Raw genomic sequence first — 27,933 nt, forward strand, 5'->3', positions numbered from 1 at the left:
TGTGGATTATTTTTTCAGTGGAATTGGCTGTCTTTATTTTATCCCTCCCTCTATAGTGACTCTTGCGTGGAAGCTCCACATCTTGGGTATTTATATCCCATACGTCACTAGCTCATGGACTCTTGCTAATTACATGAAAGAAAACATAATTTATGTAAGAACTTACCTGATAAATTCATTTCTTTCATATTAGCAAGAGTCCATGAGGCCCACCCTTTTTTGTGGTGGTTATGATTTTTTTGTATAAAGCACAATTATTCCAATTCCTTATTTTTTATGCTTTTGCACTTTTTTCTTATCACCCCACTTCTTGGCTATTCGTTAAACTGATTTGTGGGTGTGGTGAGGGGTGTATTTATGGGCATTTTGAGGTTTGGGAAACTTTGCCCCTCCTGGTAGGAATGTATATCCCATACGTCACTAGCTCATGGACTCTTGCTAATATGAAAGAAATGAATTTATCAGGTAAGTTCTTACATAAATTATGTTATTTATATATATATATATATATATATATATATATATATATATATATATATATATATACACAGCCACCAATCAACAGCTAGAACCTAGGTTCTCTGCTGCCCTGAGCTTGCCTAGATAAACCTTTCAGCAAAGAATAACAAGAGTAGGAAGCAAATTAAATATTAGAAGTAAACTGGAAAGTTGATTAAAATTGTATTTTCTATCTGAATCATGAAAGAGAAAATTTTGGGGTTTCTTGTCCCTTTTAAGTGCTTACTTTATTGGTAAACTGACAAAAATTGCAACTTTGCATATCCACTTTTTCTTAAAAAGGGACCTTCAGTCAAAATTAAACTTTCAGGATACAGATAGGGCATGTAATTTTTAAACAACTTTACAGTTTACTTTTATCAAATTTGCTTTATGCTCTTGGTATTCTTTGTTGAAAACTAAACCTAGGTAGGCTCATAAACTGATTTTAAGCCATTGAAGGCTGCATTTTGACAGTTTTTCAGTTAGACACTGCTAGTTCATGTGTGCCATATAGATAACAATGTGTTCGTTCCTGTGGAGTTTGTGAGTCAGCACTAATTGGCTAAAATGCATGTCTGTCAGAAGAACTGAGATAAGGAGGCTGTCAGAAGAGGCTTTAAATGCAAGGTAATCACAGAGATAAAGTGTATTAATTTAACCATGTTGGTTATGCAATAATGGGTTATGCAAAAATGGGCAAACCATAACACATTTCAAGTAGACTGTCACTATGGGGCTCATTTTGCCTCATCTCTTTAGTTTTTTCCTGACATTCTGATAATAATAAACATAAGTAGTCTCTTAAAATTCAGAATTTGGGAAATGTAAGTAGAATAAATAGCTTTTTTAGTCAATAGGCTGTTATTAGGACCATACAAGAAGAAAGCTGAACCTAAACTTGAGTAATATACTTTCCTGGTCCAATACCATTTTACCTTACCATACCACTGAAGGTTTAAATGAGTAGAGCATTATATTATAGGGCTGGCTTTACAGGTTTTATTTGAATCATGAAAGTTTAATTTTGACTTTAAAGGGACAGTAAAGTCAAAATTACACTTTCATGATTAAAACAGAACATAATGTTATGATTTACTTTTTGCTTTGTTCTCTTGGCATCCTTGGTTGAAAATCATACTGATGTAGGTTTAGGAGAAGCAGTGCATTATTGGAAGCTAGCTGTTAATTGGTGGTTGTACATATATACCTCTTGTCATTGGCAGCTAGCTCTCAGTAGTGCATTGCTGCTCCTGATTATACTCAAGAACGGATACCAAGAAATGGAACAAATGTGATAAACGAAATAAATTGGAAAATTGTTTTATGTTGATTTTTCACTTAGGAGTACGAAACTATAGTGATGTATAGTTTTGATATCCTTGTTTAAGCTACCATTGAAACAGTTTATTGTAAACTTTCAGATACCTCCACTTCTGCAGTTGCACATTCTCTTTCCAAGGACGTTCCAGAATCACCAATTGCTTTTATTTCAAGAACACCCAAAACTCCTCGGACGCCCCGTTTGCAAGATCCTACTAAAACACCAAGATTTTACCCAGTTGTAAAAGAGCCGAAAACCATTGATGTACAGGTTAAGTTCAGTTCCACTTTTTGGTTGTATGTTCACTAAATAGTCTTGTTATTTAATAGCTACAAATATGCTGATAATTAGATTTCCACACATCCATTAAAGGGAAAGTAAACACTTTGGCCTAGATTTAGAGTTTGGCGGTAGCCGTGAAAACCAGCGTTAGAGGCTCCTAACGCTGGTTTTAGGCTACCGCCGGTATTTGGAGTCAGTCAGGAAAGGGTCTAACGCTCACTTTTCAGCCGCGACTTTTCCATACCGCAGATCCCCTTACGTCAATTGCGTATCCTATCTTTTCAATGGGATCTTTCTAACTCCGGTATTTAGAGTCGTGTCTGAAGTGAGCGTTAGAATTCTAACGACAAGACTCCAGCCGCATAAAAAAAGTCAGTAGTTAAGAGCTTTCTGGGCTAACGCCGGTTCATAAAGCTCTTAACTACTGTGCTCTAAAGTACACTAACACCCATAAACTACCTATGTACCCCTAAACCGAGGTCCCCCCACATCGCCGCCACTCGATTACATTTTTTAACCCCTAATCTGCCAATTGCCACCTACGTTATCCTTATGTACCCCTAATCTGCTGCCCCTAACACCGCCGACCCCTATATTATATTTATTAACCCCTAATCTGCCCCCCTCAACGTCGCCTACACTTATTAACCCCAAATCTGCCGAACGGACCGCACCGCTACTATAATAAAGTTATTAACCCCTAATCCGCCTCACTCCCGCCTCAATAACCCTATAATAAATAGTATTAACCCCTAATCTGCCCTCCCTAACATCGCCGACACCTAACTTCAAGTATTAACCCCTAATCTGCCGACTGGAGCTCACCGCTATTCTAATAAATGTATTAACCCCTAAAGCTAAGTCTAACACTAACACCCCCCTAAGTTAAATATAATTTAAATCTAACGAAATAAATTAACTCTTATTAAATAAATTATTCCTATTTAAAGCTAAATACTTACCTGTAAAATAAATCCTAATATAGCTACAATATAAATTATAATTATATTATAGCTATTTTAGGATTTATATTTATTTTACAGTTAACTTTGTATTTTAACCAGGTACAATAGCTATTAAATAGTTAAGAACTATTTAATAGCTAAAATAGTTAAAATAATTACAAAATTACCTGTAAAATAAATCCTAAACTAAGTTACAATTAAACCTAACACTACACTATCAATAAATTAATTAAATAAAATACCTATTATTAAACCTAACACTACACTATCAATAAATAAATTAAATACAATTCCTACAAATAAATACAATTAAATAAACTAACTAAAGTACAAAAAATAAAAAAGAACTAAGTTACAAAAAATAAAAATAAAAATTTACAAACATTAGAAAAAAATTACAACAATTTTAAACTAATTACACCTACTCTAAGCCCCCTAATAAAATAACAAAGCCCCCCAAAATAAAAAAATGCCCTACCCTATTCTAAATTACTAAAGTTCAAAGCTCTTTTACCTTACCAGCCCTGTTCAGGGCTGGTAAGGTAAAAGAGCTTTGAACTTTAGTAATTTAGAATAGGGTAGGGCATTTTTTTATTTTGGGGGGCTTTGTTATTTTATTAGGGGGCTTAGAGTAGGTGTAATTAGTTTAAAATTGTTGTAATATTTTTCTGTTTGTAAATATTTTTTTATTTTTTGTAACTTAGTTCTTTTTTATTTTTTGTACTTTAGTTAGTTTATTTAATTGTATTTATTTGTGGATATTGTATTTAATTAATTTATTGATAGTGTAGTGTTAGGTGTAATTGTAGGTATTTTATTTTATTAATTTATTGATAGTGTAGTGTTAGGTTTAATTGTAACTTAGGTTAGGATTTATTTTACAGGTAATTTTGTAATTATTTTATCTATTAAATAGTTCTTAACTATTTAATAGCTATTGTACCTGGTTAAAATAAATACAAAGTTACCTGTAAAATAAATATAAATCCTAAAATAGCTATAATATAATTATAATTTATATTGTAGCTATATTAGGATTTATTTTACAGGTAAGTATTTAGCTTTAAATAGGAATAATTTATTTAATAAGAGTTGATTAATTTCGTTAGATTTAAATTATATTTAATTTAGGGGGGTGTTAGGGTTAGACTTAGCTTTAGGGGTTAATACATTTATTAGAATAGCGGTGAGCTCCAGTCGGCAGATTAGGGGTTAATGTTTGAAGTTAGGTGTCGGCGATGTTAGGGAGGGCAGATTAGGGGTTAATACTATTTATTATAGGGTTAGTGAGGCGGATTAGGGGTTAATGTTTGAAGTTAGGTGTCTGCGATGTTAGGGAGGGCAGATTAGGGGTTAATACTATTTATTATAGGGTTAGTGAGGCGGATTAGGGGTTAATAACTTTATTATAATAGCGGTGCGGTCCGCTCGGCAGATTAGGTAGGGGTTAATAAGTGTAGGCAGGTGGAGGCGACGTTGTGGGGGGCAGATTAGGGGTTAATAAATATAATATAGGGGTCGGCGGTGTTAGGGACAGCAGATTAGGGGTACATAGGGATAATGTAAGTAGCGGCGGTTTACGGAGCGGCAGATTAGGGGTTAATAATAATATGCAGGGGTCAGCGATAGCGGGGGCGGCAGAATAGGGGTTAATAAGTGTAAGGTTAGGGGTGTTTAGACTCGGGGTACATGTTAGAGTGTTACGTGCAGACGTAGGAAGTGTTTCCCCATAGCAAACAATGGGGCTGCGTTAGGAGCTGAACGCGGCTTTTTTGTAGGTGTTAGGTTTTTTTCAGCTCAAACAGCCCCATTGTTTCCTATGGGGGAATCGTGCACGAGCACGTTTTTGAAGCTGGCCGCGTCCGTAAGCAACTCTGGTATCGAGAGTTGAAGTTGCTTTAAATATGCTCTACGCTCCTTTTTTGGAGCCTAACGCAGCCATTCTGTGAACTCTCAATACCAGAGTTATTTAAAAGGTGCGGCCAGAAAAAAGCCAGCGTTAGCTACGCGGGTCGTTACCGACAAAACTCTAAATCTAGCCGCTTGAGATTTGACTATAAAATATTTAGTTGTGTAGCAAAACAAGTAATATTATTTCCTTATTTATTTTGCCCCCCTTTTCATGTAGCTTAGCTCTAAAAAAAAACAAGGCACTTTATACTAACATTATGATTTTGGCTAGCCTTGTTGTCAGCAGTCTGAAGCTCGGTTGGCTCCTGCAAATAATGCTAGTGTTGGGTGGAGTTTGGCTTTTGAAAAACAGTTTCAACAAACAAGATATAAAAATGTTTAGACTTGGCTGGTATGTTCTATAGTAAATATCTTCCTTTTTAAATTATTTTTAACTTTCTCATAATCTTATTGGAGCATAATCAGTACTTGGATATGCAGTCTCCTGGCCGTTTTGTTGTAGGCTGGAACTCCTCCCAGACAAATCCTTCCAATATCTGCACGTTCATGTCCTCACATCAATAGTTCAGTTTCTACTACTTTAAAGTTATTGAGTCTATGTTGGAATCTTATTTTATTATTTGCACAGATGCAGAAAAAAATATTTGGCTTTCACGACTTAACTTCCTAATGAAGGATAAGTACACTTTAGCTTTCTAAATTGCTCTTCTGGTTTGGTATGCTCCAAGTCTTTATGGTTCCTACATTTCTTATAAATATGGCAAGTGATAATTGGTAGCTATCATTACTCGGGCTATCATTAGTTTTGAAGTGAGAAAGAACAGTGTTTTTTCACTTCTGGGATTCAGAGGTTTAAAAAAAAAAAAATGCTGAAGTTGGCCAGTTAAACAACTGAGCAGTCTCACCTTTCTTTTATTATTCAATGGTACTAAGGATATCCAGTAAACAGACTATCCTCCATCCTGCAGGAAATAACAGAAACCTATCAGCACTGAATCTAGTTCTACCAGAGTTTAAAGTGCATCTGGTCTTCTACCTAATGATAAATTCACATCTTTCCACTCATATTAGAACCATATGAAGACCAGCAATCTCTATGTGGTTGTGTTTGCTGCATTTGCCTAAGTATGTCTTCTCTAAGACATTTTTGGAGAGAAATTCTGTCTCTTTCCCCACATCTACCTTTCTTTTCCATCTATCTACCTCTGCCTTTACCTCTCTCTAGGTTCCACAGAAACTTTTGCCAGCAGGGTGGCATTATAAACAAGCTGGGTTGTGGCAGTGCAATACTTTACAATAGCATATACATTTGTTATTTATACATGTTACTTAAGATACCCAAAGAACAAATTGCGTCATTTTACATAAAATGATTCAAAGATATGTGTGCAAAAGCCAGGTCTTTTCTATAAAGCATTTAAAAGCAAGAAAATGCCCAACTTTGACCCCCTTCCGACTCCCCCCCCCCCCCCTCCCCCTCCCCGAGAACTTTGCATGACATCACATTTGATGTCTTTGATGACATAATCAATGATATCACTAGTGACATCACCTATGATATATAGTATAATATTCACCATCTAAGCTCACTCTACCTTACCAAAGCCCCTGAATACCTTTTTACTCTCCCTCAAATGCAGACACCAGCTCGTCATCTCACCTCCACGTCATCCTCACACTCTCACCTCCACTTCATCCACACATTTCCTTTAACGCTCACTCCCTCTTACTCATCTCCTCAGCAACTTCTCTCTCACACCCTGCTCACCCTTTCAATACAACTAATCCTCACACAACAGCTTCTGTTCATCCCCTTAGCCCCCTCTCCTCAAGCACAGCTGCCTCCTCAACCTCTCTTCCCACCTCCCTGATATCCACTACCCTCCTCACCTCTCACACAGCTTCCTCTTCACACCGTTTTATTCCTTTATCTCAAATACAGCATCCTCTTCACCCACTGCCTGTTACATACATACACACACACACACACACACACACACACACACACACACACACAGCCTCCACCTTCTCCTCTTACCCCTTTCTTTCATGTAATTGGCAAGAGTCCATGAGCTAATGACATATGGGATATACAATCCTACCCGGAAGGGGCAAAGTTTCCCAAACCTCAAAATGACTATAAAAACACCCCTCACCACACCCACAATTCAGTTTTTACTAACTTTGCTTCCTATGGAGGTGGTGAAATAAGTTTGTTCTTAGTCTACGTTGATATGCGCTTCTCAGCATTTTGAAGCCCGATTCCTCTCAGTGTACAGTGAATGTCAGAGGGATGTGAAGGGAGTATCGCCTATTGAATGCAATGGTTTTCCTCACAGAAGATCTATTTCATAGGTTTTCTGTTATCGGTCGAAGAAATTCATCTCCTTCCTCCCTTATTCAGATCGATGATATACTCTCATATACCAGTACCTCTACTGATAACTGTTTCAGTACTGGTTTGGCTATCTGCTATATGTGGATGGGTGTCTTTCGGTAAGTATGTTTTTATTACTTAAGACACCTCAGCTATGGTTTGGCACTTTATGCATTAATATAAAGTTCTAAATATATGTATTGTACTTATATTTGCCATGAGTCAGGTTCATGTATTTCCTTTTTGCAGACTATCAGTTTCATATTTGGGAAAAATAAACATATTAAGAAATATTTTTCTTACCTGGGGTTTAAAATTGACTACATTTTTCTTTGCAATTTGCGGGCAGAATTAGGCCCGCGGGTGCGCCAAATGCTAGACTTTATTGCGTAATTCTTGGTGCGAGAATTTTTTACCGCGAAAGTACTTCCGTTGACGCAAGTTCGTCATTTCCGGCGTCGTAGTTAATGCAGAGTACCTTGCACAAGGTTGCGTCGTTAGAAATGCGAGTGTGTCATTTCTGGATGTTGTTAGCACCAAAAAATTTCAGTTACGTTGTGCGTCATACTTGGCGCCAAATATTTTCATTATTTAACACCCCATTTCTATTTGCCTCTGGTTTTTCTCTATGTCAGAGGGCTATGCTATTTGCTTTTTTCTCCCATTCCTGAAACTGTCATATAAGGAAATTTTGCTTTATATGTTCTTTATTTTACATTTTGCAAAGATGTCTCAATCTGATCCTGTCTCAGAAGTATCTGTTGGAGCTTTGCTGCCTGATGTCGGTTCTACTAAAGCTAAGTGCATTATATTTCCGAATGTCATTTGTAATAGTTGTCATGATAACTTTTACATGCAGATATTTTGTCCATCAGGAAATAGTACATTGCCTGTTGTTGTTCCTTTTAATACTTTTAATGTATGTGTTATACCTATGAAATTTAAAGAATTTGTTACTAATTCTAGAATCTGTAGAAAAAACACACAAGCACAAACAGACTCAAGTGTAGATTAAAAAAACCAAACGCACCACTCTATAAAGTTGCACTTACAATGTGAAAAATGTAATTAGGCGTTTGTTACAAACTTGTCAATAGCCAAGGTAAATCGTCCATAAACAGGTGGGGTGGATATAAGCCCTTACAAAGCTGTAGGAGTCCCTCATGGTGATCGTTACGGGACACACTGGTTCAATCTCTTGCAGGCATCCGTACCCGTGACTCTAATCCTGAGGATCCGTAGTGCTCCACAGTGACGACATCGGAGCTTTCACCACGACCATTGCGATTAGAGTCACGGGTACGGATGCCTGCAAGGGATTGAACCAGTGTGTCCTGTAACGATCATCTTGAGGGACTCCTACAGCTTTGTAAGGACTTATATCCACCCCACCTGTTTATGGACGATTTACCTTGGCTATTGACAAGTTTGTAACAAACGCCTAATTAAATTTTTCACATTGTAAGTGCAACTTTATAGCGTGGTGCGTTTGTTTTTTTTAATCTACACTTGAGTCTGTTTGCGCTTGTGTGTTTTTTACAGATTCTGGGATTCTATTTTACTCCGGGAGGCATGCAGAACACCTCCGGTCAAGTGGCTGCAGCAGGTCTCGTATGTCATGATTTTTAATTAACTTTGTATTTTATTGTATGGTTTTCCATTTCTGGAAATAACTTGTTGTATATACCATAGGATTAGTAGCTTCTTCCTTTTTATTTTGCTTTGTATGTATGCTCTTTTAATAGAAATTCTTTTATGAACACTTGTCATTATATATACTTACTCTGAAGTGGTTTCACTAAGATTCATTTCCTCATATTACAGAGATATTGAACCCTCTATGACAGTTAGCGCTGTTTAATCAGTGTGTATTTTTTTTTCTGTTACTGATTCTATTCTGAAGGCTTTTGTCTGCTATTCTGCCTTCTAGTTAATATAAAGGTCTTTTAAAACTTCTCATAAGGTTGATGAAATTTTAAATGACCGACAACATAATAAATTATCCTCCTCTGATGAGGATCTATCTGATTCAGAAGATCCCTCCTCAGATATTGACACTAACAAATCTACTTATTTATTTAAAATGAAGTATTTTGGTTCTTTGTTACAAGAAGTGTTAATTATTTTGGATATCGTGGAAACTAGTCCTCTTGATATTAGAACTAGTAAATTCTGGTTTTTAAACCTCCTGTGGTTACTCCAGAGGTTTTTCCTGTTCCTGATGCTATTTCTGATATGGTTTACAAGGAATGGAATAAGCCAGGTACTTCTTTTATTCCTTCTTCAAGGTTTAAAAATTGTATCCTTTACTAGCAATTTCTATAGAGTTTTTGGAAAAGATCCTCAAAGTTGTTGGGGCTATTTCTACTTTTGCTGAATGTACCTTTATTCCTATGGAAGATAGTACTTAAGTTCCTTTAGATAGCAAACTTGAATCTTTTCTAAGGAAAGCTTATTTATATTCAGGTCGTCTCAGGCCCGCAATTTCTTTGGCTGATGTTGCAGCTGCATCAACATTTTTGTTGGAGAATTAGCGCAACAAGAATTGGATCCTGATTTATCTAGCATTGTTCGCTTACTGCAACATACTAATCATTTCTGATGCCATTTTTTTATATCATCAAGATTGATGTTAGATCTATGTATTTAGCTATTTTTAGCTAGAAGTGCTTTGTGGCTTAAATTTTGGAATGCTGATATGACTTTTAATTCTAGATTGCCATCTTTTTCTTTCCAAGGTAAAAAGAGACCTAGGGGTAATTCTACAACTTTTAATCTTTTTCGTTCTTTTCGTTAATAAGAAACAAAAACCTAATCCTTCCCTAAGGAATCTGTTTCCAATTGGAAACCTTCATTAAATTGGAATAAATCCAAGCCATTTAAGAAACCAAAAACCAGCCCCTAAGTCCGCATGAAGGTGCGACTCTCATTCCAGCTCAGCTGGTAGGGGGCAGATTAAGGTTTTTTTTTCAAGGATATTTGGATACATTCTGTCCAAAATCAATGGTTTCAGAGTGTTGTCTCTCAGGGGTATCAAATAGAATTCTGAGTAAGTCCTCCTGTGAGATTTTTTTTTTTCTCACGCATCCCAGCAAATCCAGTTAAAGCTCAGGCTTTCCTGAAGTGTGTTTCAGACCTGGAGTTTCAGGGGTAGTCATGCCAGTTCCTTTTGAGGAACAGGGTCTGGGGTTTTATTCAAATCTATTCATTGTCCCAAAGACGGAAATTTAATTCAGACCAGTTCTGGATCTGAAAATTTTGAATCGTTTTGTAGAGTACCAACTTTCTAATGGTGACTATAAGGACCATTCTGCCTTTTGTTCAGTAAGGACATTTTATGTCTACAATGGACTTGCAGGATGCATACCTTCATATTCCGATTCATTCAGATCATTATCATTTCCTGAGATTCTCTTTTCTAGACAAGCATTACCAATTTGTTTCTCTTCCATTTGGCCTAGCAACCGCTCAAAGAATCTTTTAAAGGTTCTCGGTGCCCTGCTCTATGGAAGCCAGAGAGCAGGGTATTGTGGTGTTTCCTTATTTGGACGATATCTTGGTACTAGCTCAGTCTTTACGTTCTGCAGAATCTCACACGATTCAACTAGTGTTGTTTCTTCGAAAACATGGTTGGAGGATCAATTTACCAAAAAATTTCTTGATTCCTCAGACAAGGGTCACCAGTTTAGGTTTCCAGATAGATTCAGTGTCCATGACTCTGTCTCTAACAGACTAGAGACGTTTGAAATTGGTTGCAGCCAGTTTCTTCAGGATGGTTTGGATAAGGGTTTGTCTGCAAGTTCCTTGAAGGGACAAATCTCTGCTCTTTCTGTTTTATTTCACAGAAAGATTGCTAAACTTCCTGATATTCACTGTTTTGTACAGGCTTTAGTTCATATTAAACCTGTCATTAAATCAATCTCTCCTCCTTGGAGTCTTAATTTGGGTTTGAGAGCACTACAGGCTCCTCCATTTGAGCCTATGCATTCTTTGGACATTAAACTACTTTATTGGAAAGTGTTGTTCCTGTTGGCCATCTTTTCTGCTAGAAGAGTTTCTGAGCTATCTGCTCTTTCTTGTGAATCTCCTTTTTCTGATTTTTCATCAGGATAAGGCGATTTTGCAGACTTCATTTGAATTTTTTCCTAAGGTTGCGAATTCTTACAACATAAGTAAAGAAATTGTTGTCCCTTTCTAGTGTCCTAATCCTAAGAATTCTTTGGAAATATCCTTACATTCTTTGGATGTGGTGAGAGCTTTGAAATATTATGTTAAAGCTACTAAAGATTTCAGAAAGACTTCTAGTCTATTTGTTATATTTTCTTGTCCTAGGAAAGGCCAGAAGGCTTCTGCTATTTCCTTGGCTTCTTGGTTAAAGCTTTTGATTCTTCAAGCTTATTTGGAGTTGGGTCAGGCCCCGCCTCAGAGAATTACAGCTCATTCTACTAGATCAGTCTCCACTTCGTGGGTTTTTAATAATGAAGCTTCAGTTGAACAAATTTGCAAAGTGGCAACTTGGTCCTCTTTACATACATTTACTAAATTCTACCGTTTTGATGTATTTGCTTCTTCAGAAGCAGTTTTTGGTAGAAAAGTTCTTCAGGCAGCTGTTTCAGTTTGATTCTTCTGCTGATGTTTTAAGTTTTTCTTGTCATTAAAGAATAAAATTATATTTTGGGTTGTGGATTATTTTTTCAGCGGAAAATGGCTGTTGTTTATTTTTATCCCTCCCTCTCTAGTGACTCTTGCGTGGAGTTACACATCTTGGGTATTAATATCCCATACGTCACTAGCTCATGGACTCTTGCCAATTACATGAAACAAAACATAATTTATGTAAGAATTTACCTGATAAATTAATTTTTCATATTGGCAAGGGTCCATGAGGCCCACCCTTTTTATGGTGGTTATGATTTTTTTGTATAAAGCACAATTATTTCCAAATTCCTTTGTTGATGCTTTTTACTCCTTTCTTTATGACCCCACTACTTGGCTATTCGTTAAACTGAATTGTGGGTGTGGTGGGGGGGGGTGTATTTATAGGCATTTTGAGGTTTGGGAAACTTTGCCCCTCCTGGTAGGATTGTATATCCCATACGTCACTAGCTCATGGACTCTTGCCAATATGAAAGAAATGAATTTATCAGGTAAGTTCTTACATAAATTATGTTTTTGGTGTTTCCTTATTTGTACAATATCTTGGTACTAGCTCAGTCTTTACATTCTGCAGAATCTCACATGAATCAACTAGTGTTGTTTCTTCAAAGACATGGTTGGAGGATCAATTTACCAAAAAGTTCTTTTATTCCTCAGACAAGGGTCACCTTTTTAGGTTTCCAGATAGATTCAGTGTCCATGACTCTGTCTCTAACAGACAAGAGACGAATAAGATTGGTTTCAGCTTGTCGGAACCTTCAGTCTCAATCATTCCCTTCAGTAGCTATGTGCATGGATGTTTTAGGTCTCATGACTGCAGCATCGGATGCGATCCCCTTTGCTCGTTTTCATATGAGACCTCTCCAGCTTTGTATGCTGAACCAATGGTGCAGGGATTATACAAATATGTCACAATTAATATCCTTAAATCCCAATGTTCGACTCTCTCTGACTTGGTGGTTAGATCACCATCGTATAGTCCAATGGGCCTCTTTTGTTCATCCAACCTGAACTGTGATCACAACAGAAGCAAGTCTTTCAGGTTGAGGAGCTGTCTGGGGATCTCTGACAGCACAATGGGTTTGGAAACCTCGAAGCAAGGTTACCAATCAATATTTTAGAACTCTGTGCTATTTTCAGGGCCCTTCAGGTTTGGCCTCTGTTGAAGAGAGAATCGTTCATTTGTTTTCAGACAGACAATATCACAACTGTGGCATATGTCAATCATCAGGGTGGGACTCAGTCTCCAAACTATGTAATAAGTATCTTGGATACTTGCTTGGGCGGAATCCAACTCCTGTCTAATTTCTGCGGTTCATATCCCAGGTATAGACAATTGGGAAGCGGATTATCTCAGCCGTCAGACTTTACATCCGGGGGGGGTCGCTCCATCCAGATGTGTTTTCTCAGATTTTTCAGATGTCGGTTCTTCCAGAAATGGATCTGATTGCTTCTCATCTAACCAGAAACTACCCAGGTACCTGTCCAGGTCCAGGGATCCTCAGGCGGAAGCGGTGGATGCGTTGGCAGTTCCTTGGTGTTGCCAACCTGCTTATATCTTCCCGCCTCTGGTTCTTCTTCCAAGAGTGATTTCCAAGATCATCATGGAACAATCGTTTGTGTTGCTGGTGGCTCCAGCATGGCCTCACAGGTTTTGGTATGCAGATCTTGTTTGGATGTCCAGTTGCCACTTACATTAAGGCCAGACCTTCTGTCTCAAAGTCCGTTTTTCCATCAGGATCTCGAATCATTAAATTTCAAGGTATGGAAATTGAACACCTAGTGCTTAGTCATAGAGGTTTCTCTGACTCAGTGATTAATACTATGTTACAGGCTCGTAAATCTGTTTCTAGGAAGATTTATTCTTTCTGTTTTATTTCACAGGAAGATTGCTAAGCTTCCTAATATTCACTGTTTTGTACAGGCTTTGGTCCGTATGAAGCCTGTCATTAAATCGATCTCTCCTCCTTGGAGTCTTAATTTGGTTTTGAAGACTTTACAGGTTCCTCCGTTTGAGCCTATGCATTCTTTGGACATTAAACTACTTTCTTGGAAAGTGTTGTTCCTTTTGGCCATCTCTTCTCCTAGCAGAGTGTCCAAATCATCTGCTCTTTCTTATGAGTCTCCTTTTCTGATTTTCCATCAGGATAAGGCAGTTTTGCGGACTTCATTTAAAATTCTACCTAAGGTTGTGAATTCTAACAACATTAATAGAAAAATTGTTGTCCCTTCTTTGTGTCCTAATCCTAAGAATTCTTTGGAGAGATCCTTACATTCTTTGGATGTGGTAAGAGCTTTGAAATATTATGTTGAAGCTACTAAAGATTTCAGGAAGACTTCTAGTCTATTTATTTGTTTATCTTTTCTGGTTCTAGGAAAGGTCAGAAGACTTCTGCCATTTCTTTGGCATCTTGGTTAAAGCTTTTGATTCATCAGGCTTATTTGGAGTCGGGCCAGGCCCCACCTCAGAGAATTACAGCTCATTCTACTAGATCAGTCTCCACTTCGTGGGCTTTTTAGAATGAAGCTTCAGTTGATCAGATTTGCAAAGCAGCAACTTGGTGGTCTTTGCATAGATTTACTAAATTCTACCGGTTTGATGTATTTGCTTCTTCGGAAGCAGTCTTTTGGTTGAAAAGTTTTTCAGGCAGCTGTTTCAGTTTGATTCCTCTGCTTATGTTTAAGTTTTTTCTTTTCATTATGAAAATAAAACTTATATATTGCTATCCCACACGTCAGTAGCTCATGCTAATAACATGAAAGAAAACATAATTTATGTAAGAACATACCTAATAAATTCATTTCTTTCATATTGGCAAGAGTCCATGAGGCCCACCCTTTTTTATGGTGGTTATGATTTATTTTGTATAAAGCACAATTATTTCCAATTTCCTTTGTTGATGCTTTTTACTCCTTTCTTTATCACCCCACTACTTGGCTATTCGTTAAACTGAATTGTGGGTGTGGTGAGGGGTTTATTTATAGGCATTTTGAGGTTTGGGAAACTTTGCCCCTCCTTGTAGGATTGTATATCCCATACGTCACTAGCTCATGGACTCTTGCCAATATGAAAGAAATGAATTTATCAGGTAAGATCTTACATAAATTATTTTTTTTTTTTACATACAGCCATGTTCATCTTCTTACCTCAGTGTCTCACATGCCAGCCCTTAGTCGCCCTCTTAGCCCCACTCTCCCTTGCACACAGCCTCCGCATGCCCTCTCCCTCACGTATAACTCTGACTAACCCTTCAACACATTTATCTAGTGGCATCACCTCTAATGTTACAATAGCTTAAAAAATGTGTCTTAAAATAGATATCTGCACATACTGTATATACACAAACGCACACATGTATATAATTTAACTAATGTTTTCAATGAAGATCCCATCTACAATATCATGTGTGATGTCATTGTTAGAAGTTTCCTTGCTTTTAAACGTTTGATAGAAAACAAACTCTGTCTTTAACTAGGAGAAACATAGCTGTAAAAAGCTAAATAGAAAATATCACCTTAAAATCTCTATGCAAAAAAGGAAGATATTTTACCTCAAAATTTCCTCACTAGCCACATTCCATTGTATTTGGAATTTAAGCAGCCATTCAGGATGCATGCCCCATGACTTGCACGGGAGCATGCATCTGGCATGTGCAGCAATCATTTTATTTGCATTCTTAGTTTATGGACGTTCACTATGAAATCCCATGAGATCACAGTAAACATTGCAGACTCTCTGCTGACAGACTCCTGCACTGCAGCTACACTGATAAAGTGCTGAAGAAGCACTCTACTGAGCGTGTCAAGTGGTGATATAACTGAACAATAGTATTATACTGCAGACTGTTGCAAAACAAAAGTTAATTAATGTGAAATAAATAAAAAAAAAAGTTATAAACTTTAAACTACAAGGGTATTCGATCAAGTCAAAAGCTAGCTGCATGCCAAATCTCATGAAAATACATTCAGCTATGTCGGCTATAGAACTGGCCACAAATCCTAGTTATAAGTCAATGGAATATTTCAGAAAAACAGCAATTACCTGACTTGGTATATAGAATTCATTTGATAATTTTAATTCATGTGATGTAATATAATGTTGTTGTTTTTTTTTTTTGTTGTTTTTTTTTTTTTATTGTAGACTCCAAGAAAGAGGAAAACTAGGCACAGCTCTAATCCACCTCTGGAATATCATGTTGGTTGGGTAATGGATTCCAGAGAGCACAGACCACGTACCTCTTCTGTAAGGTAAGGTCTCACCAGTGCAGTTTTTAATGGTAGCCCTGGTCCTGCTGAGACAGAACTAAACCATACCCCCCACACACACTAATTTCTGTTGGTTTGACGGAACATAATAAAGGCATTGAAAGTAGCTGCCAGTCACTGGCTGTTTCCTGCTAGGGAGTTACAAGGCTTGTGGCTACCAAGTGGGACTTATCCTTTGTGTTATAGGCTGGAACATATAATAAGCTAGGGTCAGTAATGCAAAAACTACATAATAATTACAGCATATATTTATTAAATAGAATGTCCCTTGAAGTGCACACTTATATCACATGTGACATGCTCTAGTTGGTTAGATCATGTCATTTTTAAGACCACTGATCCTGCACTACTGTGTGTTTAACCCTCACAAAGGGATTAAACAAACACATTGAAGTGCTGCTCGGAACCCACAGAGGATTTATTTCCCTAGTGGAACTGATCTAGTCAGCAGAGCTAGTCTCATGACTCAGATGTGCAACTAGCTCTGCTGATTGGATCAGCAGCAGTTACCCCTTGTGACCTCACTTGAACCCTTGTTTTATTATGTAAGTGATCATTTCTTATATTGTTTGTTGTTTTAGGCTATGTATTAAAAGTAAAACCAAATCAAAAGTTTTGCTCAATGTTTGAGATCAAACTGTATGTGGCCATAAATGTTAACAGAATAAAGAAGCACAAATTTAACATTTTACTAATAAACCTTTTAAAACTAATTCTCTACTAGTAAAAGAAATCAATGTTTCAAGCTATGTGTTTGGATATAGTATTGCAGCACCATGCTAAGGGAACATGAGGTGAGCAATTCAAATCCAAAACAAACATGCCACATTCCTGGTTTACTTTGTCTGACTGGAAATCTGTTACTATCTGGCTGTGAGTGGGAGGGGGCTGAAATCTTATGCTGACTTTTGTTAAATATTCAGACCTTCCTTGCTTGTAACAATAGATTATATTATATCCATTATTTAGGAAAATCATTTAAATCCAATTTAATTTACAAATCGTGTAATGATGCAGGCCCTTAATTACATTTGTAACAAGAAGAAATAGCAAGTACTGTTTGTCTCAACAAAAGGGAATTGAGCAAATCATGGATCCAAGCTGAACACAGTATTGTATAAATAGCTAATGCTTTCTACACACCACATCACAATACAATGTATTTCTATGCAAGTTGTTTCCAGATCACTAGCGCCAAATATATCTGATACATCACTTGATATATGAAATCTCCAAACACATAAGGCTGATTTGCACTGGCACATTTGTTTCAGAGGCATATTAAATGAAGTCGCCTTTTAACCATCAGTCAATATTCAGTGTAGTCATTGTGCATTTATTCTCACATGCACATATCACAATGGCAACTCACATGACTGCAGCTTTTACTGCACTTTATAGGTCTCAACGCTGCTATGTCCCATTTAATGTGTGTTCATTTAAAAGTACATCTGCTATGTTTTTGCATGGAATACAAAACCAATATTTCCTGAACTTTTCATCACATATAGTGCTTCCCCCTCAATTTTAATAAATTCCAATTTATCCTGCCATTAAAGTACCATAGTATTTTCTGCATTGTATAAAGTAAGCACGTGCCAGGACATGGCTTTGCACAGCATTACAAGCAGCACTTTCTCCTTATAGAACTTGTTGAATGGCTTCAGTCCCATATGCTATGTCTGTCACATGCATCTTCTCATTGTTCCTCACTGTGTCTTCATATTACTGATCCCAGACTGGCAAACGTTATATTTCTTATAAATACCCATGTATGATTGAAAATATGGACGTTATATATCTCCTGAATCTTAAAGGGATATGAAACGCAAACAAAATATTTTGTGATTCAGACAGAGCATACAATTCTTAATAAGTTTCCTATTTACTTCTGTTATTAAATTATATTTGTTGCCTTAAAATTATTTGAAGAGATACCTAGGTAGAAATCTGGAGCACTACATGACAGTAAATAGTGCTGCCACCTAGTGATATTGTTACAAAACTGCTGCCATATAGTGCTCCAGAAATGTGCCGGCTCCTAAGCTTACGTCTCTGCTTTTCAACAAAAGATACCAAGAGAATGAAGGAAATTGATTAAAGAAGTAAATTAGAAAGTTGTTAAAAATCGCATGCTGTATCTGAATCATGAAAGAAAAAATGTTTGGGTTTCTTATCCCTTTAAATGTTTGTTTATTTTCGCTATTGCCTACCTTTCAGTCATTTTTTGTTTTATATCTTGCAGCAGTTCAAACGCTTCCCCTTCAGAAGGTGCTCCACTAGTAGGAAGTTATGGCTGCACTCCTAACTCTCTGCCTAAATTTCAACATCCTTCTCACGAGCTTTTAAAAGAAAATGAATTTACACAACATGCCTACCATAAATATCGTCGAAGGTGCCTAAATGGTAAGGACCCTAGAGCACTGAGAATGTAAACGTTTTAGCAAAGATTGAGAGGGTTTGGTCAGCCTATATCATAATATTAATATACTCTATAACCTCTAAATCTCTGCCTGTTTCTAAGTCTCTGCAGGTCGACCACTTATCTCAGTGCATTTTAAAAGCTTTTCACAGCCAGATAGTGCTAGTTCCTGTGTGCCATATAGATACCATTGTGCTCACTCCCATTGAGTTATTTATGAGTCAGCACTGATTGTCTAAACTGCAAGTCTGTCTAAAGAACTGAGATAAGGGGCAGTCTGCAGAGGCTTAGATACAAGGTAATCACAGAGGTAAAAAGTATACAGGCATGCCTCGTTTTATTGTGCTTCACTTTATTGCACTTCACAGATAGTGATACTCTTTTTTTACTAATTGAAGGCTTGTGGAACCATGTGTCAAAAGTTTATCAGTGACATTTTTCAAACAAATATACACACAAACAGGGATAGGCACAGACAAAGGCTGTGGGGGACATTTTCCAAAGTACAGACCTTAGTGAAGGACACCAAGGTACATTTGAAATTAAAAACATTATTTTATAGTGCTTGGTGTTATTATACTGATGCAGATACCACTGATCCTATAACCAGCCCTCCTCTGGCTATAACCATGTGCCAGTGTCACTACTGTGTCATTATATAGTGCTGGGTGTTATTATACTGATGCAGATACCACTGATCCTATAACCAGCCCTCCTCTGGCTATACCCATGAGCCAGTGTCACTACTGTGTCATTATATAGTGCTGGGTGTTATTATATTGATGCAGATACCACTGATCCTATAACCAGCCCTCTTCTGGCTATACCCATGAGCCAGTGTCACTACTGTGTCATTATATAGTGCTGGGTGTTATTATACTGATGCAGATACCACTGACCCTATAACCAGCCCTTGTCTGGCTATACCCATGTGCCTTTGTCACTTCTGAGTCTTTGTATAGTGCTGGGTGTTATTATACTGATGCAGATACCACTGATCCTATAACCAGCCCTCCTCTGGCTATACCCATGAGCCAGTGTCACTACTGTGTCTTTGTATAGTGCTGGGTGTTATTATACTGATGCAGATACTACTAATCCTATAACCAGCCCTCCTCTGGCTATACTCATGTGCCAGTGTCACTACTGTGTTATTATACTGATGCAGATACCACTGATCCTATAACCAGCCCTCCTCTGGCTATACCCATGAGCCAGTGTCACTACTGTGTCGTTATATAGTGCTGAGTGTTATTATACTGATGCAGATACCACTGATCCTATAACCAGCCCTCCTCTGGCTATACCCATGAGCCAGTGTCACTACTGTGTCATTATATAGTGCTGGGTGTTATTATATTGATGCAGATACCACTGATCCTATAACCAGCCCTCTTCTGGCTATACCCATGAGCCAGTGTCACTACTGTGTCATATAGTGCTGGGTGTTATTATATTGATGCAGATACCACTGACCCTATAACCAGCCCTTGTCTGGCTATACCCATGTGCCTTTGTCACTTCTGAGTCTTTGTATAGTGCTGGGTGTTATTATACCGATGCAGATACCACTGATCCTATAACCAGCCCTCCTCTGGCTATACCCATGAGCCTTTGTCACTACTGTGTCATTATATAGTGCTGGGTGTTATTATATTGATGCAGATACCACTGACCCTATAACCAGCCCTTGTCTGGCTATACCCATGTGCCAGTGTCACTACTGTGTCTTTGTATAGTGCTTGGTGTTATTATACTGATGCAGATACCACTGATCTTATAACCAGCCCTCCTCTGGCTATACACATGAGTCAGTGTCACTACTGTGTCATTATATACTGCTGGGTGTTATTATACTGATGCAGATACCACTGATTCTATAACCAGCCCTCCTCTGGCTACACCCATGTGCCAGTGTCACTACTGTGTCATTATATAGTGCTTGGTGTTATACTGATGCAGATAGCACTGACCCTATAACCAGCCCTCCTCTGGCTATACCCATGAGCCAGTGTCACTACTTTGTCATTATATAGTGCTGGGTGTTATTATACTGATGCAGATACCACTGACCCTATAACCAACCCTTGTCTGGCTATACCCATGTGCCAGTGTCATTACTGTGTCATTATATAGCGCTGGATGTTATTATATTGATGAAGATACCACTGACCCTATAACCAGCCCTTGTCTGGCTATACCCATGAGCCAGTGTCACTACTGTGTCATTATATAGTGCTAGGTGTTATTATACTGATGCAGATACCACTGATCCTATAACCAGCCCTCCTCTGGATATAACCATGTGCCAGTGTCACTACTGTGTCATTATATAGTGCTTGGTGTTGTTATACTGATGCAGATACCACTGATCCTATAACCAGCCCTCCTCTGGCTATACCCATGTGCCAGTGTCACTACTGTGTCTTTGTATAGAGCTGGGTGTTATTATGCTGATGCAGATACCACTGACCCTATAACCAGCCCTCCTCTGGCTATACCCATGACACTACTGTGTCATTATATAGTGCTGGGTGTTATTATACTGATGCAGATACCACTGACCCTATAACCAGCCCCTGTCTGGCTATATCCATGAGCCAGTGTCACTACTGTGTCATTTATATAGTGCTGGGTGTTATTATACTGATGCAGATACCACTGATCTTATGACCAGCCCTCTTCTGGGTATACCCATGAGCCAGTGTCACTACTGTGTCTTTGTATAGAGCTGGGTGTTATTATACTGATGCAGATACCACTGACCCTATAACCTGCCCCTGTCTGGCTATATCCATGAGCCAGTGTCACTACTGTGTCATTATATAGTGCTGGGTGTTATTATACTGATGCAGATACCACTGATTCTATAACCAGCCCTCCTCTGGCTATACCCATGTGCCAGTGTCACTACTGTGTCTTTGTATAGTGCTAGGTGTTATTATACTGATGCAGATACCACTGATCCTATAACCAGCCCTCCTCTGGCTATAACCATGAGCCAGTGTCACTACTGTGTCATTATATAGTGCTGGGTGTTATTATATTGATGCAGATACCACTGATCCTATAACCAGCCCTCTTCTGGCTATAACCATGTGCCAGTGTCACTACTGTGTCAGTATATAGTGCTGGGTGTTATTCTACTGATGCAGATACCACTGACCCTATAACCAGCCCTTGTCTGGCTATACGTCAGTGTCACTACTGTGTCTTTGTATAGAGCTGGGTGTTATTATACAGATGCAGATACACAGTATTTAACTCAGGCTTTATTCCATAACTTATCACCCAATATCACTAGCAGTCTCTTGACAAGTCACTAACTTTATTCTCACTACATATTTTTTTTTATTCCTATTATTTAATCAGAAAGAAAATATATACTAAGGTTGTGGTGGACACTGCAAGGGCTAGTCACAGACACCTTGCCTATCCCTGCACACAAATGCACATGAATACACACGCACACATATATGTGTGTGTGTATATGTGTATGTATATGTGTATATATATATATATATATATATATATATATATATATATATATATATATATATATATATATATATATATATATATATATATATATATATATATATATATAGCCCTCAGTTTACGCCGGGGTTAGGTTCCAGAAGGAATGTATCAATAGTATCTTTCAGCGCTCATAATATCCCAATAATGCTTAATGATAGATGGGGTACCTAGCTGCCCCAAAAAATGGTTAAGAAATGTTGATTGTATATCAGAAAGCGCCTAATTAAAGGCTATGGGAATTAGGTTTGGGAAATACTGTATATATCTGTTATTTCTTATATGGTTAATTCTCATATGTGTAGGAATGTATGCCTGAATGCTGTATAGAAATATATACAATTTATTTCTTCATACAATTAATAAACATATAATAGAAACATACATTTAAAACATGGATCCATGTGACAGTATACAAATATAATAGATTACGATCTTTGTTCATAAAAAACAATAAATTGACATAATAATTCCTAAATTAGTGTCTTAAAAATCTCCAAATCAGTTCCTAAATTAGTTTCTTAAAATCTCTAAAAAATCTTTATAAAATCCTTACAAAATTAATTAAAACATATAATCCGTTGTAGTCCCTAACCGGTTAGGGTGATTTGATATTCTCAAAAAACAGTATTAGTCTCTTATTTGGTGTAACTTCATTAAAAAGTGTGAAACAAAAAATGTGAAGCAAAAAAGAGTGTGAAACATAAAATTTATTGGCGTGTTGTAATAGTGATAAAAAATATATATATATTGAAAAAATATTTTAAAATAGATTCCAAAAAAAAACTTTTAAAACGTTTTGTCCAATATTCAAAAATCAAAAAGTAAAGCTAATATAAAAGACATAAAGTTCTTCCGTGTTTTAAATCCAAAATGGTGGTTGAGGTGGTTGTGAAATGTCAAATGTGTTAAAAAAATGGAGAAAAAAATAATGAATTAAATCCAAATCCTTATCAAATAATAAGTCTGTGCTTTCTATGGGTGTAGAAAATTAGAATTGGTGTGAATCTTCCTTCTTCTTAACAAATGGTTTGTTGTTGATATATTGATTATAGGGTATTCGGTCTGTGATGAAAGACTCTATCCTTATAAAACCTGTAAACAACAAAATAACATAGTGCAATAATGCTACAAATGTGATAGAAATAATGAAAAACTGCTCACCAATGACTGTCAACGCGTTTCGGCCTCTCAGTAAGGCCTTTCTCAAGACTATCTTGAGAATAGTCTTGAGAAAGGCCTTACTGAGAGGCCGAAACGCGTTGACAGTCATTGGTGAGCAGTTTTTCATTATTTCTATCACATTTGTAGCATTATTGCACTATGTTATTTTGTTGTTTACAGGTTTTATAAAGATAGAGTCTTTCATCACAGACCGAATACCCTATAATCAATATATCAACAACAAACCATTTGTTAAGAAGAAGGAAGATTCACACCAATTCTAATTTTCTACACCCATAGAAAGCACAGACTTATTATTTGATAAGGATTTGGATTTAATTCATTATTTTTTTCTCCATTTTTTTAACACATTTGACATTTCACAACCACCTCAACCACCATTTTGGATTTAAAACACGGAAGAACTTTATGTCTTTTATATTAGCTTTACTTTTTGATTTTTGAATATTGGACTTCACGTTTTAAAAGTTTTTTTTTTGGAATCTATTTTAAAATATTTTTTCAATATATATATATTTTTTATCACTATTACAACACGCCAAGAAATTTTATGTTTCACACTCTTTTTTTGCTTCACATTTTTTGTTTCACACTTTTTAATGAAGTTACACCAAATAAGAGACTAATACTGTTTTTTGAGAATATCAAATCACCCTAACCGGTTAGGGACTACAACGGATTATATGTTTTAATTAATTTTGTAAGGATTTTTTAGAGATTTTAAGAAACTAATTTAGGAACTGATTTGGAGATTTTTAAGACACTAATTTAGGAATTATTATGTCAATTTATTGTTTTTTATGAACAAAGATCGTAATCTATTATATTTGTATACTGTCACATGGATCCATGTTTTAAATGTATGTTTCTATTATATGTTTATTAATTGTATGAAGAAATAAATTGTATATATTTCTATACAGCATTCAGGCATACATTCCTACACATATGAGAATTAACCATATTAGGTTCCAGAAGGAATGGTTGTAAATCGAAACCGTTGTAAATTGAAACCCAGTTTATAATGTAAGTCAATGGGAAGTGAGGGAGATAGGTTCCAGGCCCCTCTCAAAATTGTCATAAGTAACACCTAGTACATTATTTTTAAAGCTTTGAAATGAAGACTTTAAATGCTAAACAGCATTATATACCTAATAAAATAATCACACAACACAGAATATATAATTAAACTAAGTTAAATGAACAAAAACATTTGCTAAACAGCATTATAAACCTAATAAAATAATCACACAACACAGACTTCACTTGCATTTTTCTGCAAACAGTTCTTTCTATGCATTCCAATCTGGACTGATTTATAGACAAGAAGATCTTGTTCCTTTGAAATCTGCTCGACAGCTCAGATCTGGTTAAACTGATTAATTTCAGCTTGCTTGGCTTTGCTGCAACACAAGCGGACAGCTCCACCTACTGGCTATTTTAATAAATGCACTGCTTCTCAATGCTTTGCAATAGCAGTCACATGACTGGAAAAAAAGGTTGTTATTCTGAAACGGTGTAAATTGAATCGTTGTAAAACGAGGGCCACCTGTGCTGTCTTTACTCTGCATATAGTCCAGAGCAAAGACAGCACTCACTGGATTTAAGTAAAAAATAACTTTTATTATTTATTGAAAAAAAAGGTTTTTTTTTTTCTGCCTCCTGGATGTCAGGATTATACAACGGTCCTCAAATTGGGTGATGCCATTTGACAAAGGTGTCTGTGGACACCGAAACGTCATGGGACTATGCTTTTAACTTTTTTTCAATAAGTTATTTTTTACTTAAATCCAGTGAGTGCTGTCTTTGCTCTGGACTGTTTATATCTGACACGTGCACCCTGGTATATGCTTACCCCATCCTGGGGTTAAAGAGTGCTTATCCTTTACTTGAATTGTGTGTGTGTGTGTGTGTGTATGTATGTATGTATGTATGTGTGTGTATGTGTATGTATATATATATATATATATATATATATATATATATATATATATATATATATATATATATATATATATATATATATATATATATATATATATATATATATATATATATATATATATATATATATATATATATATTATATATATATATACATACATACACACACACACACACACACACACACACACACACACACACACACACACACACACACACGCCGAGGATCGACAGATCTCAGAGAGGAGAGAGACACTTAGGTGAGCTGTGTATTGTGGCACTCAGATATGGTTTTCTGTTTCCATATATATATCTCTATCACACACCACCAGCAAAAAGATTACGACTCACTGAAGGCTCAGATGATGGTTAGCATTTATTAGCAATAAAGTATGTTTTAATTAAGGTATGTACATTGTTTCTTTAGAGCTAATGCTTTTGCACACTTAATAGACTACAATATAGTGTAAATATAACTTTAATATGCACTGGGAAACAAAATCAGTGTGACTCTTTATTGCTATATTCACTTCATTGAGTTGGTCTGGAACCAAACCCGCAATATCTCTGAGGTACGCCTGTATTAATATAACAGTGTTGGTTATGTAAGACTGGGGAATGGGTGTTCTGCACTTCCATTTCTAACAGGAACTGAAGCTGATGGGAAGTTTGAAGACGCTTTTTGTATTGATTATTTGTTTGTTTTAACAGTTTAACTTTAGATTTTTCATGTTAAAGGGACCGTAAACACCTTCCTTTAATTACAAGATTGTTCTTCAGCCTGGCAATAAATGAATTTACGATGGAATAGATTACAAGTGGCACGCTAACTTTTGTGCATGAGCACAATAGTTTTTTTCATCACTTTGCATGCAATTAGAAATAGCACACGTATTACTAGTTGAAAGTAAACACGATCACGAAAGCGCAATTGCATTTTACGCTCGTCAGGTTAGGACGTCTGGAACCCTTGCGTAAAGTTGTGCCAAACGCAACATAAATACGTTTTAAAAAAATTACTCACATAAACACTATATGATGATAAAAACTATTAACATATATATGTGTGTACAGATACTGCATATACACTGTACATATTTGGGACAAGCATAAGGCTATCCTACGAACTAGATAAGTTTATACTGTTAGGTAAGGTCGGGCAGACTTGCTGGGCCTATGGCTCTTATCTGCCGTCAATATCTATTTCACATTCCAGTGCTCTTGACATACAGGATAATATAATTTATATTGTGTGTGTGAACAGTATATGTGTGTGTATGTGTATATATATATATATATATATATATATATATATATATATAATCCCTCATATAGTGAATCCAGCCTCCTGTACCATCTGCCTGGGTGCTAACATGTACCAAAGAAATTCAATGAAAGAAAGCACTCACAGGACTTCTTATTTGTGGGTTAACCAAAAAGGCAACTTAACTTTAATTGACGTTTCGAGGTTCAAACTGACCCATTCCTCAGAATTACGAAAAGTGACAAATACACAAAAATATATAGTGTGAACAATCATCAAAATAGCAATACTTACAAAGCACACCTGTGTCCTATAGTGTATTGTGGAAGTGTGTGAGTGGAACGCACGCTATGCGTGTCAAAAACCGGATGTAGATCCATTTCCAGTATTACAAAAAAAGAAATAGTTTCTCTATTGTTGTTCATTGTGTAGATACAGCTTTAGGGCTCATAAATTAAACATTTGTGTCTGTTATTATGCAACCTCACATAGTGTTGTGTGAAAAGAACAGGACTTACTTCTTTCGTTAATATCTAGCCGTAGCATAGACCGTAGATGGAACGCATATGCGTTTCAGTAGGCCGGAAGTGACCTCACTTCCGGCTTGCCGAAATTAGTCAGTGGCGCTTTTGTGCATAGTATTGATTACGCACACCAGAAGCTCCTACTACCAACCATGTGGCTCAATGTGCTAGGCAATATGAATGTGAGGGAATCCGGTATAGGCATCCCATACTATATCGCCCAAACGGAAGTGGCAAAGTCTCCAGTGATTGGCCCATGTTCAGAGCATTCTTATTGCCTAGCAACAAGTGTTGACATCGTAATGATGTGTCTGATGCTTTGTATCGTATAAGTGCAGTGTGATATAAGCATAAAGTGAGCATGATTGCGATATAGTGCGTCAATGTAGCATCTAAATCAATAGATTTTAGGCAAATAAAAATACATTCATAAGTCTAAACAGCCCTTATACAAGCATGAAGAAAGCATAATTGCGGTATAGTGTGTCAATATATCATCTAACCCAATATACTTTAGATCAATGAATACACATTCATAAGTTAATATAGCCCTTATATTCTAATTACACATGTCTCTCCGTATCATGGTCTAAGATACTTCTGATTGCATATATACAAATCGTCTCCCCAAGGAAACATGTGTCTTACAGAAAGTAAATCTCAAAAACTGTGCATCTTAAATAAAGATATGCTACACTGTTGCAGCATAATATACATGTAATGTACCATATTTTGCTGGCTTACAATTCCAACCATAAATAAGCCTGCATGTGTCATA

The 27,933-nt window shown here is 36.7% G+C and overlaps 1 protein-coding gene across 4 annotated transcripts in view; it reads left to right on the top strand.

The window, feature by feature from the left end:
- Positions 1-27,933, top strand: part of LARP1B (La ribonucleoprotein 1B) — a 224,771-nt gene that overhangs the window by 178,337 nt on the left and 18,501 nt on the right. For all 4 annotated transcript variants that reach the window (XM_053703651.1, XM_053703653.1, XM_053703652.1 and 1 more), the window contains 3 exons: positions 1,923-2,092; positions 16,155-16,261; positions 18,525-18,685. In XM_053703651.1, coding sequence (XP_053559626.1) covers positions 1,923-2,092; positions 16,155-16,261; positions 18,525-18,685 — 438 coding nt within the window. The remainder of the gene's footprint in view (positions 1-1,922; positions 2,093-16,154; positions 16,262-18,524; positions 18,686-27,933) is intronic.

Source organism: Bombina bombina, chromosome 2 (assembly GCF_027579735.1).
Source record: "Bombina bombina isolate aBomBom1 chromosome 2, aBomBom1.pri, whole genome shotgun sequence".
Taxonomy (NCBI): Eukaryota; Metazoa; Chordata; class Amphibia; order Anura; family Bombinatoridae; genus Bombina; species Bombina bombina.